The sequence below is a fragment of the Perca fluviatilis genome, chromosome 22 (assembly GCF_010015445.1).
Source record: "Perca fluviatilis chromosome 22, GENO_Pfluv_1.0, whole genome shotgun sequence".
In the NCBI taxonomy this organism is placed as follows: Eukaryota; Metazoa; Chordata; class Actinopteri; order Perciformes; family Percidae; genus Perca; species Perca fluviatilis.
This window is the reverse complement of record NC_053133.1, coordinates 27,438,249-27,453,031: the sequence shown is the minus strand read 5'-3', so window position 1 is coordinate 27,453,031 and position 14,783 is coordinate 27,438,249. Positions and strand designations below refer to the sequence as shown.

Here is a 14,783-nt window from a genome sequence, read left to right as displayed (position 1 = left end):
TTCCATCAGCTGAAGAACTTGTTTGATACAATCAAAAGCTCCAATTGGAAACAACCTACCTGTAACACAGTGATGAAAAGCAGGTGCATATCTGTCTGTGGCGTGAAGTTATGGAACGCATTACCAGAGGAATTAAAACATAGTAGGAATGTCTTCAAATTTAAAAAAGGGGTCAAAGACATGACACTAGGTAAGTATAGACATAGTATTATTCTGTGAGAATGTGTATAATGGTGATGATGATAATGATCATTATTATTATTATTATTATTATGGTTATCATTATTGTTTAGGATATTATTCACCTTATGGTGGCAATGCACTGTATATAAGTACTGACCCTTATGAGCATATGTAGGCGTGTATGTATGTATATATGTAAGTACGTGTATGCAAACACACTGTATGTATGCATGTATGTAGAAAGTTATTTGGGTAAGTTTATATGTTCTTTAGTTATTTTTGTAGAATTTATTTTTATCTTTCTTGTCTTGTAAATTAATTTCCTTGCCAATTTGTTTGTTACTCTTAAAAAATGTGAAAAGGGGGGGGGGGGGCTATACATTCATTCATCCAGAGGAGCCACCAAATGGAACTTTTGTGAACAAGAGTTACTTAATCTCCAACTTACTGTAAAATAAAATGGCATCAACAGTTTACAGTAACTCCTGTCAGCCAGCAGGTGGCTCTAAACATCCTCACAGTTTCCTCTCATGTTCAGTCTGTAAAAACAGCTCAGGGTGATTCCCCGAAGAAAAAGTAGTTCACACAGCATCATCAACCAGAAACCCAATTTAACTAACCAGCTGCACTATTAGAGGCCTACTATTTAGCTCTTATATTTTAACATTTGATCAGATACAAATACTATTTTATGAAGAAACTGGGCTACTGTGTTCATGGTCTCTTGAAGAAATTACTGTTAAACTGAATGCATCACCTGTTCATTTAGCTTCAGATGAACCCAAGATGTTTACAGAGAAACGGGTCGGCCTCACAGAGGAACTCAATTATCTCTGAACTAGCAGCTTCACCTTTCTTCCTCACTGTGTCGACAACAAAACGAGCTTTGTCTCTTGTGTTTTTCATCGAGTCCGCTGACTCCCTCTCAGAATCAGCCATCACCTTTTTCTCCAACAGTTTGTCCAGCAGACTTTTGAGAACAGGTCCTGATATCCCATCGATGAAGCTGCTCCGTATGTCCAACAGCCTGTCATCAGGACGGAGACTCACAGCGCTCGGCCCACAGGACCTTCTTACTCCGGTGGATGATAGACAAACTCGTCTTTCCCAGACACTGTGGGACCTGTTGGTGTCCCTCAAAAACAGCTTAATGTGTTTCATTATTGTTTCTAAGCTCACCTGGAATGATGGGAAGAAGTTGTCATAGTTGTCACAGTCAAACTCTGCTTCTGTTGGTTGAACTAGAACTGAGTCGTCTTCAGGACAAGTGGACAGAGAGTATTCCTGCTGTGGGTGCAGTTTACAGTGTGGGGATGTCTCTATGTAGCTCTCATCTCCACCTAACTTCTTCCGGATGCGCAGCACATCCCGGAGAACAACGTTCCTCGGTAGCAACAACACATTGAGGAGGGATTCAGGATCAGGGTCAGCTGGGGGCCTGTAGAACAGCAGAACCAGCGCTCGGACCGGGTCAGGTGGTGAATCTTCATCCTTGACATTACCGAAATTAGAAAACCCTGTGATGTTTATAATAACATGAGTTTCTGTTATCCTATGAGGGCTGATAAACTCAATGCCCTCATCGTTCACATGAGCAACTGACAAGAAATCACATCCACCTGTGGAGCGGATCTCACAGTGTGGGAGATGAAGCTGACACACCGACTGCTGCAGACATTTGATGTCAAACAGGGGTCCTGCAGGCTTCTTGTGATGCTGGGCCAGTAGCCTCCTGTTCCAAGGGACAATCCTGTAGACCACGTTCCCTTCTCCCTCCATGTGGAACACCAGGCCGGTCACACTGCACTGGTACAGGCCTGGGCAGGAGCACTGGAACCTGTAGGTTTCATCGCTCTCATCAGCAGTGATATCAGGTGTAAACTCCTCAAAGCTGGTTTTTAACAGAATGTCAGGTAAGCTTAAAGCTCGTGTTAAGGTCTTGTTCTTTTCAGAGGTTATTTGACTCAGTGAAGGCATGCTGGGAGAACGAGGCAGGCAGCCGGAGTCTCTTCTACTCCAACCAGGATCTGAGGTGAAGATCTTGTGGAGAGAATGGGCTGGCAGGGTGTTTGTGACTGAGTAGTTCACAGCTGTAACAGGTGCCTCCATTTCCATTGGAGCATCATTGTCACATATAGATTTGCTTCCAGACTGAAGAAATGAAAGCTGAAATGCATCTTGTGTTCTGCTTCCCTCAGTGCAGACAGTCTTGTTTACCTTCTGTCTTCTGAAAATCATGTCTCTGGATTTTCTCTTCCGGGGTTCATTAATCAAAGAAGACTGTCGGTTGGGACGAGGGCGATGCAGCCCAACGTAAAGTCTTCTTCTTCTTCTTCTTCTCGTTCTGGCCCAATAATTGAATGAGACTGTTGGCAGGGAGGACTGTGAAGAAAGTCTGTTCCAGACAGAGATACATCGCACTTCTCTAAAGATTTTGTGTCAGAGGAAGAATCTGAAATAGGGAGTAATTCATTGAAACAAAAATAGCCATGAGGCTTTATTGGTAGTTTCTGACGAGACCTGCGAGAACGACGACAAGGAGCCGTATAGTCTGGGCTATGTTGAGGATGAGGGCCAATGTTAGTGTTGACGTTGGGAGAGGGAGAATTATCTCTACCTCTGCAAATCCTGGACAGAGCTCTCCTGATACTTCTGGCTGCTCTGCTGAAACATGATTCTTCTCTTTCTCTTCTTTCATGTTTCACAGCTGATGCCATTTTGCTGCGTTCACGAAGGTCACGATCAGAGTCAGTGGAGCTCAATGAGCAACAGAAGTCAGGAGATCTCAGAGCTCTCTCCCTCCCGTGTTCTCTTTCTCGTTTTGACTCCCTTCTTCAGCCCGGCAGCTCAACTTCACTTCCTTTTTTTGATGTCTTCCGAGAGTTTTTATTTTTCAAACCTCCTCTATCTGGCTCCTTTCTCCTTTTGGATGGTTTCTCCTGATCTGTACCCTGAAATGAAATCACAAAATCTAAATCTCTCAAAAATATTCCAGTTAATTTAATCAATAAAATACAGTTACAAATTAACCTAGTTAACTAGTATACAGGATGTTTCTGGTAAATAAAAATAAAGACATACTGACCTACATCTATAACTCTTAGTAAATGTTGACATACCTTACTTGTTATTTAGCAGATTAAGAATATAATGATTATTCTGCATAATGAGTACTTTCACTTTTGGTACCTATATGTTAATGCTGATACTTTTACATGAATAAGATTTTGAATGCAGAACTTTGACTTATAACCGAGTGTACTACTTTTTTATTCTCCTCAGCAGGGTTTTGAAATGCAGAATCATTCACTTTTTCATTGTCACTGATACACACTTTTAAACGCTGTGGTGGAAGAATACTCAGATATATTACTTAGTATAAGTAGAAATACTTTGTTACAAGTCATTGCATCATATTTCTCTATTTATCTGTATCGGTGTCTGTGTCCAAACCGGCAGTGACAGATGCCGCCCACCAAGAGACTGGGTCTGTCCGAGGTTTCTGCCTAAAAGGAAGTTTTTCCTCACCAAATGCTTGCTCTTGGGTAATTGTTGGGTCGTTGTAAATTATCGACTGTGGTCTAGACCTAATCTGTAAAGTGTCTTGAGATAACTCTTGTTATGATTTGATACCATAAATAAAATGTAACTGATATTAAAGTAGCAGAAAGTATACATACCTCAAAATTTAATTTACAGTACTAAATGCATTTCTTTTAATCTTTAATTCTGACAAACTCACAAACACATTGTCTAATTATAAGTTGCAGCTGTTAACCCTTGTGTTGTCTTCTGTTTTTTTCTGATATATTGGTCTCCTTTTTTTCGACACTTTTGGCGCCTTTTTCAATGTTTTAGGCGCTTTTTTTGACGTTTAACGCTTCTTTTCACTACCATGTATAAACACCACTAACACCAACTTACTACCGCTATAGTTTTTGTTAGGATAATTATTTATCAAAGAATGGACAAAATCACTGGAGTTCTCTTAAAGCCCCAGTGTGTAACATTTGTAGTTGTTCATTATTAAAATCTGTATTGCCCTTCACAAACTTATCCTTTTTCATGAATATTGACCACCACCAGCAATTCCAAGTATTCCTATTGGCTTCAAATTTTACATTTGCGCTTGTATGAACAGGGGTAGACGCTGCGTATTCATGCGCCATCTTGAAATACATTAGCCGGTGAGGGACATACAGGACATACTGCTCCATCTTTCGCATTTTCACTGTCACATGATAAACTCACAGGTGCAGCTAATATAATGCTGCTATTACAGTGTTGCCAACTTAGTGACTTTGTTGCTAGATTTTGCAACTTTTCAGACCCCCTTAGCGACTTCTTTTCCTAAAAGTGACTAGCGACAAATACATTAACCAGCGAGCGCGAGGTATTTCTCTACTGTGGCTGCCAAAACAGTCTTCTGTTCAATGACTGAGTGAGGAGCAGAGGAGCAGCTCCTCCCCCCTCCGTGCTCTTGTCTCCCCCTCTGTGCAGCAGTGCTGATCAGGCCGTTAGAAGGGGAGGGAGGACAGGGTGCGGGGGGCCGGTGTAGGTAGGAGAGAGATGCAGTGGGAGAAAGACGCTGCTGAGCTGATTAAAAATTGATTAAAAAGTGCAATATTTCCCTCTGAGATGTAGCAGAGTAGAATGCAGATGCCACCACAAAGAGCCTGGGACTGTCCAAGGTTTCTGCCTAAAAGCAAGTTTTTCCTCGCCACCAAGGACGTCAGACTGGGGGGAACAGGGGACTGAATACCCAGGGCCCTCATGTGAGGAGGGTCCAAAAGATGCTAGAATAAATAGCTGCGGATGCGGTGAGGGGCCCTTAGAGAATGCCTTTCTACAGGGCCCAGAATTTTGTGCTACGCCCCTGCTCGCCACTGTAGCACTAAATGCTTGCTCGTGGGTAATTGTTGGGTCTTTGTAAATTATAGAATGTGGTCTAGACCTACCTGTATCTCCGTATCTCTATCTGTAAAGTGTCTTGAGATAACTCGTTATGATTTGATATAAATAAAATTGAATTTATATTAAAATAGCAGAAAGTATAGTACTTACCCAAAACTGCTGTTCTGACTTCCTTCTTCAGCCTGATGAACTTCCCTTACCCGTTGACATCTAATAGGCTAGTACAAGATTTTTTTTTAATTGTTCATCCACTTTATTGTTTTTGGCTCCTCAGTGTTTCACCTGTTCACATTCCCTGAAAAAAGCAGAGCATATTAAATCAAAATCTTTGCAGCTCATTTAAATGGACAGCATTATACAGCGCGTTACAATGTTGTCTCTCATTCACTCATTGATACATAGATAGCAGCAGGCTCCGGCCACACACTTTATTTCTCACACATATTTGCTAATAAACATTCATTTGTTCAGTCATGAGTTTTTGTAAATATTACAGATATTCCTACCACCAGTTTTATTACTGACTTACAAGAGGAGTTTCACAAGAAGAGTTGAGTCTTCTTGTAAATGTGGAACTACAGACATGTTGCGTCATACTTTCTTTGGTATTTTTTCAGTAAATCACAACCTCTTTCATGCTAGTGTGTTATTTTTACTGGGAACAGAAAATCCCCCCCACTTTTAAATTTGTTTGTTATTAATTTTTAACCGCAAGTCATGGATGAGCAGGACACAAATATGGAAAGCCAAACAGTTCAAATACACATGATTTCTCAACACGTAAACAACGTGTGAAAAATAAACGTGTTGTTTACGTGTTGTCTATGTGTTGTTTACATGTGAGAAATCATGTGTATTTGAACTTTACACAGAGAGCCCTCCTGTGGAACGTCCCGTGCACAAATAGTCCACTAAACAAGCTGTATGGGGAGCTCTATAGAGAAACCTGCAAACAAAAAGCGAGAAAACAGACAAGAAATTGCCAAAACTGCATAGCGCCCCTTAAAGGGACAGCCAGACATCTAGTCCCCGCCGGATCGTTATGAAGTACTGTGTACCTATGTTATTTATGCAGCCTAACTTAAAAATAGTAACACCAGACAATTGTTACCTCTTCTTATGTGGCAGGAGTCAAAATAAGTCATCCTCAACATCTGTTGTGTTCTGGTTTCAGAATGATGATGACAGCTGGAGAACAATTAAATACAAAACATGGTGTATGCTCTACAGGATTATACTTTCTCATGGCAACGATCATGTTTTTCCTCAAATGATGAACGGATTTTTAGGAATTCTGTTATCAAATGGCTTAAAAAAGTGTGCATATAGCTGCCGTAAATGGGAATAAAATCTTCCTCCGTCCCTGATCCAAAAGGTCGTAAAACACTTATCAAGGAGGAGAAGCAATCTGACAGTAGTAACAAATACAGCGGGCAACTAAATGGAGACAAGTAAAAAGAACAACAGGAGTAGAAGAATAAAGGAGAGGAAAATACTCTGGTTTCTCAACATTTTACAGTGTTCAAAGAAATGTACTTAGTGACTCTGGACAACTGATATATAGCCTACAACATACTTGTGTTTACAACATACCTCATCAATCTTGTTATCTGCATCAATGACCGTCTCCGGGAGCGTGGAAGAAAGAGATCCCTGAGGTACAGAGCAGGAAAGACACCAAGGAACCAAACAGAGGAGGATTAAAACATTGGCTATTTTAAAAGATATACTGATGATGCTCATTCAGCTCCACTGTGTGAGTGTGAACACAGCAAAATGAAAGTTGAAGACGCACCAGTAGCCTACCGGGTTGGGAAAGAGTCTACATGTGTCATGACTCTTAGCGTGAGTCAGATGAGGAGGGTGGGATTTAACCATAAAAGACCAGAGAAGAGAGGGAAGACTGAATGGAAGTGGGACGATACACACTTCCTGAAAGAGGTCCACATTTACCATAAGACTCAACTCTTACTAAATGTAATAACCAAACAAGTATGTTCATTAACCAATTTGCTTGAATGGAGAAATAAAGTGTGGGGGGGCAGAGAGCTTGCTATCAGTGTGCCATTTGGGGAATGTGTAAATAAGTCCATTTAAATAAGTAACTTTTATGGTAGATTTTAATTGAATATGCTCTACTTTACTTAAGGTTATGTGAACGAGTGAAACAATAAGGAGCCAAAAGGAATAACCCTAACCATTGTAGCCTACTATTATTGGATATTAATAAAACAAAAACAAGCAGCTGAAGCAGAAGGAGAACTCTGAAACAAACTTGTTTATCCAGTTACAGGATCTACACCAGTGGTTCTTTTTGGGACCAGTGCCCCCCTATCCATTATCCAGGTCCCTTACCCCCCCCCCCATCAAATAAGATGTAGGCTAATTGCCCTGAATATTAATAATTAGGTCCTATTACTGTTATGATAATAATTACTGTTGCTATTAGTCCTATTATTTTTGTTACTATTATCAAAAATTATCAAAAAATCCTATCATTGAATGAAAAATGTTTGACAGCTCAGTTCATAGACTTATTGAAGATAAATGATGTTAACGTTTAATATAGACTATAAAGTTCACGACAAGACCAATTCATAATGCTGCAGTACGGAGTTTATATAAGATGATGCTCTGACGTCCCATTCCCCATGAAGGCAGCACGGAGCTGCACCACACAACGCCTTAAGAAATACTAAAGAGAACAAGAGTTAGGATCCACCGTCTCGTCAAGTCGCAGTGGAGTAAACTGGCAGGTTTTAATGTTGCAGACCACTGTTTTTTGCAAGTAGTTTAAAGTGTAAACTTGTATTGTTGTGAACCTTTGGTGTAAACTCGCCTTAAAACAAATGCCCCCCAAAGGCACCTCAATGCCCCCCTTTCCACAATATTGCTTCCAGTGCACCCCGTCATCTTCTGAATGCCCCCTGGGGGCCGGTACCACCCCAGTTGAGAATCTCTGATCTACACTGTCAGCCTGAACCAAACAGTAAACTATAACAGGTGAAGTGCCGTCATCTACTGGACATTTAATGTATAAGTTCCTAATTTGCTGACTTGTCAAGGAAAAGAAGTCTGAATAATGCACTGCTTTAATCTTTTGCAATTCATTTATTTCATAATCATTTAAGTTATTAAAAAGCATATAATAAAATACCCCAAACCTTTACAGTCCTACTTAAGTACAACACTTGAGTAAATCTACTTAGTTACTGTCCACCACTGTTGAACAGACGACGTTTCATAAAACATCATCATCAACATCATTAAACTATAAATATTAACACCAGCTCAGCCTTTCCTCTTGTGATGATGTGATAAACTTCCCAGATAAATGAACTTCCTATGATCTTCCTTTGTAAGTACTACACGTATGACTACTACATGTCTTGAGAAAGGCCCTTGACAGAAACGTCGACAACCAATAAATCAATGTCGAAGTGTTTGTGGGCCTTTTCTTTTTTCTTTGGAAATCTTTGGGGGAATGAATTCCCTGCACCACAAAAAAGACAAAGCAAGTTGTGTGCGTGTTGCTTTCTACTCATTTGGTTTCAACACTGTAGTATATAGTCAACTCATGTCCCCTATAGAGGACAACAAGACTAAGACCATGAAGGTGTGTCCCAATTTAATGGCAATCCAACAGTTGTAGAGATATTTCAATAACAACCTAAAATGATAGAATATTAGCTTGTATTTGCTTGAGGAAAACTCTGAAGGATCACTGAAGTCATTAGGATGTATCTCATGGGGAACTTGAATATCAACCTCATGGTAACGCCAGAGTCAAAGTTAAAGGATCAGAAGTCAAGGACCGCCAGCATGGCTCAAGATCTCACAAAGTTAAAGTTAAATAACTTTATATTAGTAATATAGTTGATAAAATGTAAAAATAAATTGTAACCAAAGTGGTATCAAAAAAGATAAAAACAGTCAAACAGTAAGATTAAAAGAATTCTAGATAATTCAGTTAATTAAATATAAATGTGACAACAGTGTCATCCATCACTCTTCTCTTGTTTGCTCCAACATGGTGAGATGTTATTCAACACAATGAGAAACATTAATATGAATATATATTAACATAGAGCTTTGATATTAAATAGGCTTCAAATGTTCAGACGAAAAGGTCACTCAGGGTTAGGGCTGCACGATATGAGGAAAATATCTAATTGCGATTATTTTGACTAATATTGCGATTGCGATATGATTCACAATATTGGAGGGAATGATCATTTTTGTATCATTATTCTCATTTTTATTGAAAAATATTTTTTTTTTAATTGAAAACAAAATGATTGAAGTGTGATTTTTTGCGAGGATCTGTACCAAATAAAGATGTTTTCTGTAGTCTCTAGGATAGGATCTGTAGGCCGGGACATCTCTGCAACACCACAGTACTTTATTTTAGAACTGTCTGACACATATTTTGCCCTTAACAAATATTGCGCCCCCCTGCGATTTGGATATTGCACTAGTCCATATTGCGATTTCGATAAAATTGCAATTAATTGTGCAGCCCTACTTAGGGTAATTTACATCTCAAAGCAAATACAAATTCATCTAGTAGCCTTTTCAAATAACATCATCAATGGTAAATTCATCTAAAAAATATGAGAACCATCCATCTAAAACAGTTTTAGGCTAACATAATACAGATGTAACCCAAAATATTACATCAGAATATCTACAGATTTTCCATGTTTTGTATATACACAAACATGAAAGTATGTTGTTCATATCAGTGGTGGAGAGACAACAAAGTACATTTACTTAAGTACTGTAAAAGTTATTTAGTACTACTTGGTTACCTTAGGATTAGGATGTTACCTATATAAAAACAACCGAAATGATTATAACTGGTTGAAAAGAGAGCACATTAGGGACTTATAGATCATATGTCCAGTAGATGGAGATATTTCACCAGTTATAGTTCACTGGTTGGTTGAGGCTGACAGTGTTGATCCTCCGGAGTCCACATACAGAAGGAGAATAAAAAGTTCAGAGTACAGAAACATTACAAAGACTTCAAATATGGTGGGAGGGATAGGCCCACACATTTGGTTTCATGCTATAAATGTCTAGACCAGATTCAGTCTAAGTGTTATATTTTCTAGTTAGTTGTGATATTTATTATTGTAACAGGATTTCATTTTCTATTTACATATTCCAGCAGAGAAAGATATTTTTCTGTATTTTGAACAGTTTTAAAGAGATAAATAGTCATTTATTTATCCTAAAGTTATTTCGGGGGAGTCAGCTCTATCACAAGATTAAATATATGTCCCACATGTTCTCTATGACTCTAAATCTATGCATGCACCATTTTATAACCGCTGTGTCTGTGCTGGTGAAGCCATGACAAGTGTAGGATAATAATTTAAATCACCGTTTCGGTAGCACTTTATAATAACTAGCCATAATCCATCATTTATTAAGCATTAGTGAACTATTAGTTAATGGTTTGTTCATTATTACTTATTAATTGTTCATACATAGTTCATCATGAGTAAAGTATTTGTTTACACAGTTATAAATGGTTTGTTCATAGTAAATAAGCATATTAGTTAATGTTTTTTTCATCATTATTAATAAATTGTTCTTACATAATTCATCATCAGTAAAGCATTTGCTCACATAGTTATAAATGGTTTGTTCATAGTAAATAAGCCTATCTTGAAAAATATGTTTGTAAGTACATGATTTATACTTAATAGATAATGAAACAACCATTTGTAAATGAAATAATATTCCATTATGAACGATTTGCTAACTATTGCTAAATGCTTTGTTCATCATTTGTAAAGCACTGCTCCTATGTTAATTCTCATAAATAAAGCATTTGTATACACACTCATAAATGATTTGTTCATAGTAAATAAGGCTCTCGGAAATTATGTTTATAAATAGAACTTTGACACTTTCTAAGTATTGCAAATAATTTTCCCTTTATAAACTAGCTACAAACTATTAGTAATTTCTTTGTTTATCATTTGTAAATCATAGTTCCTACATTCATTCTAATTAGTACAGCATTTGTAAATACAGTTAGTAAATAGTTGGTCTATAGTAAGTAAGCCCATGTAAAATGTTTATTTTTTGATAATTCCTAAATGATGCATTAACCATTTGTAAATGAAGTAATTTTACCATTATTAACTAGGTACTCAGGAATGTATAAGGTTGGTTAAAACTAGGAAGTTAATGATTAACAGATTATATACACCTACATTTGTTTATGCCTTAAATAAAATGTTATGGTTTAGAAAAAGGCCTAAACTAATAGCTGGGGTGTTAATACATCTGTTACAAATACTTACCAATAGTGTAATCTATGACTAATTCAGGAGTAACTGCTGGTTAGTTAAGTATATTGTGTGAGCCCATCTAAAGTGAGCAGTTTCTATGCTTTACAAAGCATTTATAAATGAGTTGCAAAGGCTAACCATCAGTGTTTCTCACAGGATCTGTGTGGTGGAATTACCAGAGACATTAGAGACACTGAGATTACAACACAAGGAATCACAAGGAGTCTGGTGGCTTTGAAGAGAGCTGGACTATCCCTTTAAAAGGACTTAAGGAAATGGACATTTACACATTTACATTTTATGACAATTGGACAAACTCCCATCACCTGAGGAACTTGTTTGATATAATCAGAAGCTCCAGAGGAACCACCAAGTAGAACTTTTGTGAACAAGAGTTACTTAATCTCCAACTTCCTTAAAATAAAATGGCATCAACAGTTTACAGTAACTCCTGTCAGCCAGCAGGTGGCTCTAAACATCCTCACAGTTTCCTCTCATGTTCAGTCTGTAAAAACAGATGAGGGAGATTCCCCGAAGAAAAAGTAGTTCACACAGCATCATCAACCGGAAACCCAATATAACTAACCAGCTGCACTATTAGAGGACTACTATTTAGCTCTTAAATTTTAACATTTGACCAGATACAAATACTCTTTAATGAAAAATCTGGGCTACTGTGTTCATGGTCTCTTGCAGAAAACACTCTTAAACTGAATGCATCTCTGTTCATTTAGCTTCAGATCAACCCAAGATGTTCACAGAGAAACGGGTCGGCCTCACAGAGGAACTCAATCATCTCTGAACTAGCAGCTTCACCTTTCTTCCTCACTGTGTCGACAACAAAAGCGGCTTTGTCTCTGTGTGTTTTCATCGAGTCCGCTGACTCCCTCTCAGAATCAGCCATAGCTTTTCTCCAACAGTTTGTCCAGCAGACTTTTGAGAACAGGTCCTGATATCCCATCGATGAAGCTGCTCCGTATGTCCAACAGCCTGTCATCAGGGACGGAGATTCCGCCCTTGAGCCAAAGGACCAATTACTTACTTCCGGTGGATGATAGACAAACTCGTCTTTCCCAGACACTGTGGGAGCTGTTGGTGTCTCTAAAAAAACCGCAATGTGTTTCATTATTGTTTCTAAGCTCACCTGGAATGATGGGAAGAAGTTGTCATAGTTGTCACAGTCAAACTCTGCTTCTGTTGGTTGAACTAGAACTGAGTCGTCTTCAGGACAAGTGGACAGAGAGTATTCCTGCTGTGGGTACAGTTTACAGTGTGGGGATGTCTCTATGTAGCTCTCATCTCCAGCTAACTTCTTCCGGATGCGCAGCACATCCCGGAGAACAACGTTCCTCGGTAGCAACAACACATTGAGGAGGGATTCAGGATCAGGGTCAGCTGGGGGCCTGTAGAACAGCAGAACCATTGCTCGGACCGGGTCAGGTGGTGAATCTTCATCCTTGACATTACCGAAACCAGAAAACCCTGTAATGTTTATAATAACATGAGTTTCTGTTATCCTATGAGGGCTGATAAACTCAATGCCCTCATCGTTCACATGAGCAACTGACAAGAAATCACATCCACCTGTGGAGCGGATCTCACAGTGTGGGAGATGAAGCTGACACACCGACTGCTGCAGACATTTGATGTCAAACAGGGGTCCTGCAGGCTTCTTGTGATGCTGGGCCAGTAGCCTCCTGTTCCAAGGGACAATCCTGTAGACCACGTTCCCTTCTCCCTCCATGTGGAACACCAGGCCGGTCACACTGCACTGGTACAGGCCTGGGCAGGAGCACTGGAAGCTGTAGGTTTCATCGCTTTCATCAGCAGTGATATCAGGTGTAAACTCCTCAAAGCTGGTTTTTAACAGCATGTCAGGTAAGCTTTCAGCTCGTGTAAAGGTCTTGTTCTTTTCAGAGGTAATTTGACTCAGTGAAGGCATGCTGGGAGAACGAGGCAGGCAGCTGGAGTCTCTTCTACTACAACCAGGATCTGAGTTTGTGACTGAGTAGAACACATCTGTAACAGTTGACTCCATTTCCAGGTGGAGAGAGCAGGTTGGTATTCTGACAGTAGAACTGGAGTTAGAAAAGCTGGGGCCTTCATCATCTATTGCAAAATGTATGAAAGGGACTAATGAAGGAGATCTACAATCATCGTATTGAACAGAACACATGCGACTGCTCTGGCCAGCACACTCATTTGCTACACTATATTGGCTCAGGCTAGCCATATCAGATGACTCATACTCAATTAACCTTAGAAGATTGTCATAACCATGGTCTCCATAGGGGTTGTTGAGGTACTGAAGGATGGAAGGAATAGCTGTAACAGGTGCCTCCATTTCCATCAAAGCATCACTGCCAGCTATTGGTTCGCTTTCAGAAAACACAGACAAAAACTGAAGTGCATCTTGTGTTCTGCTTCTTTCAGTGCAGAGAGTTGAGTCCTGGATGACTGCTGGTCTGACTTGTGGACATGGAGGGGCAGCAACATTTGGGGCTATGGACTGAGAGCAGGTCGGTATACTGACAGTAGAACTGGAGTTAGTGAAGTTGGGTCCACCATCATCTGTGTCTTTTATGTTTGGAAGATGTAAGAAAGGTTCCGATAAAGGAGAAGAACCAAAATGAGCAAGTCTATATGTACGAGTTTCCCGGTCCTGGCAGCCAAACCAGAGGCTACGAGACGACTCATCCCTTTCTTTTTCTCTGTGATAACATTTATCAGGTTCTGAATCATCTTCATCATCATCATCATCATCATCTCTGGATGAGTACTGAAGGGTGGAAGGACCAGCTGTTGCATGCAGCTCCATTTCCCTGGTATTATCCTGATTGACTCCTGGTGTAGAAGCTGCTGCATTTTTTATTTCTTTTTCTGTGAGTGAACCAGGTGGAGGTCGACCTAACAAGTAGCCAGAGGAATCAATCACATAAGCAATGCACTGGGGATCTTTGTTATGTTTTTTTTTTCTTCTGAGGCGGGAGACACTGACGTTTCTCTTCCGGGGCGCAATAATTTCATAAGACTGGAAGGGAGGACTGTGAAGAGATTCTGTTCCAGACAGAGATACATCGCACTTCTGCCAAGAGTTTATGTCAGAGGAAGAATCTAAAATACAGAGTCCTTCTCTGAAAGATGAATTGCCACTTCTATGACGATAAAGTAGTAAGGAAGTAAGCTCATAGTCTGTGATAGGTTGAGGACTAGGGGGAGGAGGCTCATAGTCTGGGATAAGTTGAGGACTAGGGGGAGGAGTCCCATAGTCTGTGATAGGTTGAGGACTAGGGGGAGGAGTCCCATAGTCTGTGATAGGTTGAGGACTAGGGGGAGGAGGCCCATAGTCTGGTATGAGTGAGACGGGAGGGGGAAGGC

At 39.7% G+C, this 14,783-nt stretch overlaps 3 protein-coding genes and 1 long non-coding RNA gene across 5 annotated transcripts in view; 1 reads left to right on the top strand and 3 right to left on the bottom strand.

Moving 5' to 3' along the window:
- LOC120552569 (NLR family CARD domain-containing protein 3-like) overlaps positions 1-14,783 on the top strand; it is a 1,238,648-nt gene that overhangs the window by 1,043,989 nt on the left and 179,876 nt on the right. The gene's annotated exons all lie outside the window — the stretch shown is intronic.
- The window catches only part of LOC120552568 (NACHT, LRR and PYD domains-containing protein 12-like), a gene marked incomplete in the record, with an annotated part of 803,490 nt that overhangs the window by 713,009 nt on the left and 75,698 nt on the right, over positions 1-14,783 (bottom strand).
- LOC120552575 (NACHT, LRR and PYD domains-containing protein 1b allele 3-like) lies at positions 582-14,751 on the bottom strand. Its single transcript, XM_039790751.1, has 2 exons — positions 13,392-14,751; positions 582-2,204 (listed from the first exon to the last, which is right to left on the bottom strand). The coding sequence occupies exons 1-2, from the start codon at positions 14,221-14,223 to the stop codon at positions 955-957; spliced, it is 2,082 nt and encodes a 693-aa protein (XP_039646685.1). The 5' UTR covers positions 14,224-14,751; the 3' UTR covers positions 582-954.
- On the bottom strand, positions 2,230-6,749 carry LOC120552611. 2 transcript variants are annotated; one of them, XR_005638044.1, is made up of 3 exons: positions 6,691-6,749; positions 5,248-5,392; positions 2,230-3,134 (listed from the first exon to the last, which is right to left on the bottom strand). It is a non-coding gene; the product is annotated as an uncharacterized LOC120552611 (long non-coding RNA). The 2 variants fall into 2 exon arrangements; XR_005638045.1 differs by lacking the exon at positions 6,691-6,749 and adding an exon at positions 6,209-6,287.

Bases quoted from the DNA above. Each gene is read 5' to 3' on its own strand.
- LOC120552575 (XM_039790751.1), bottom strand. From the start codon at position 14,223: ATGGAGCTGCATGCAACAGCTGGTCCTTCCACCCTTCAGTACTCATCC. The intron at 2,205-13,391 runs GTTGTAGTAGAA...CCTCAGATCCTG, and splicing joins AGTCACAAACTCAGATCCTG to GTTGGAGTAGAAGAGACTCC.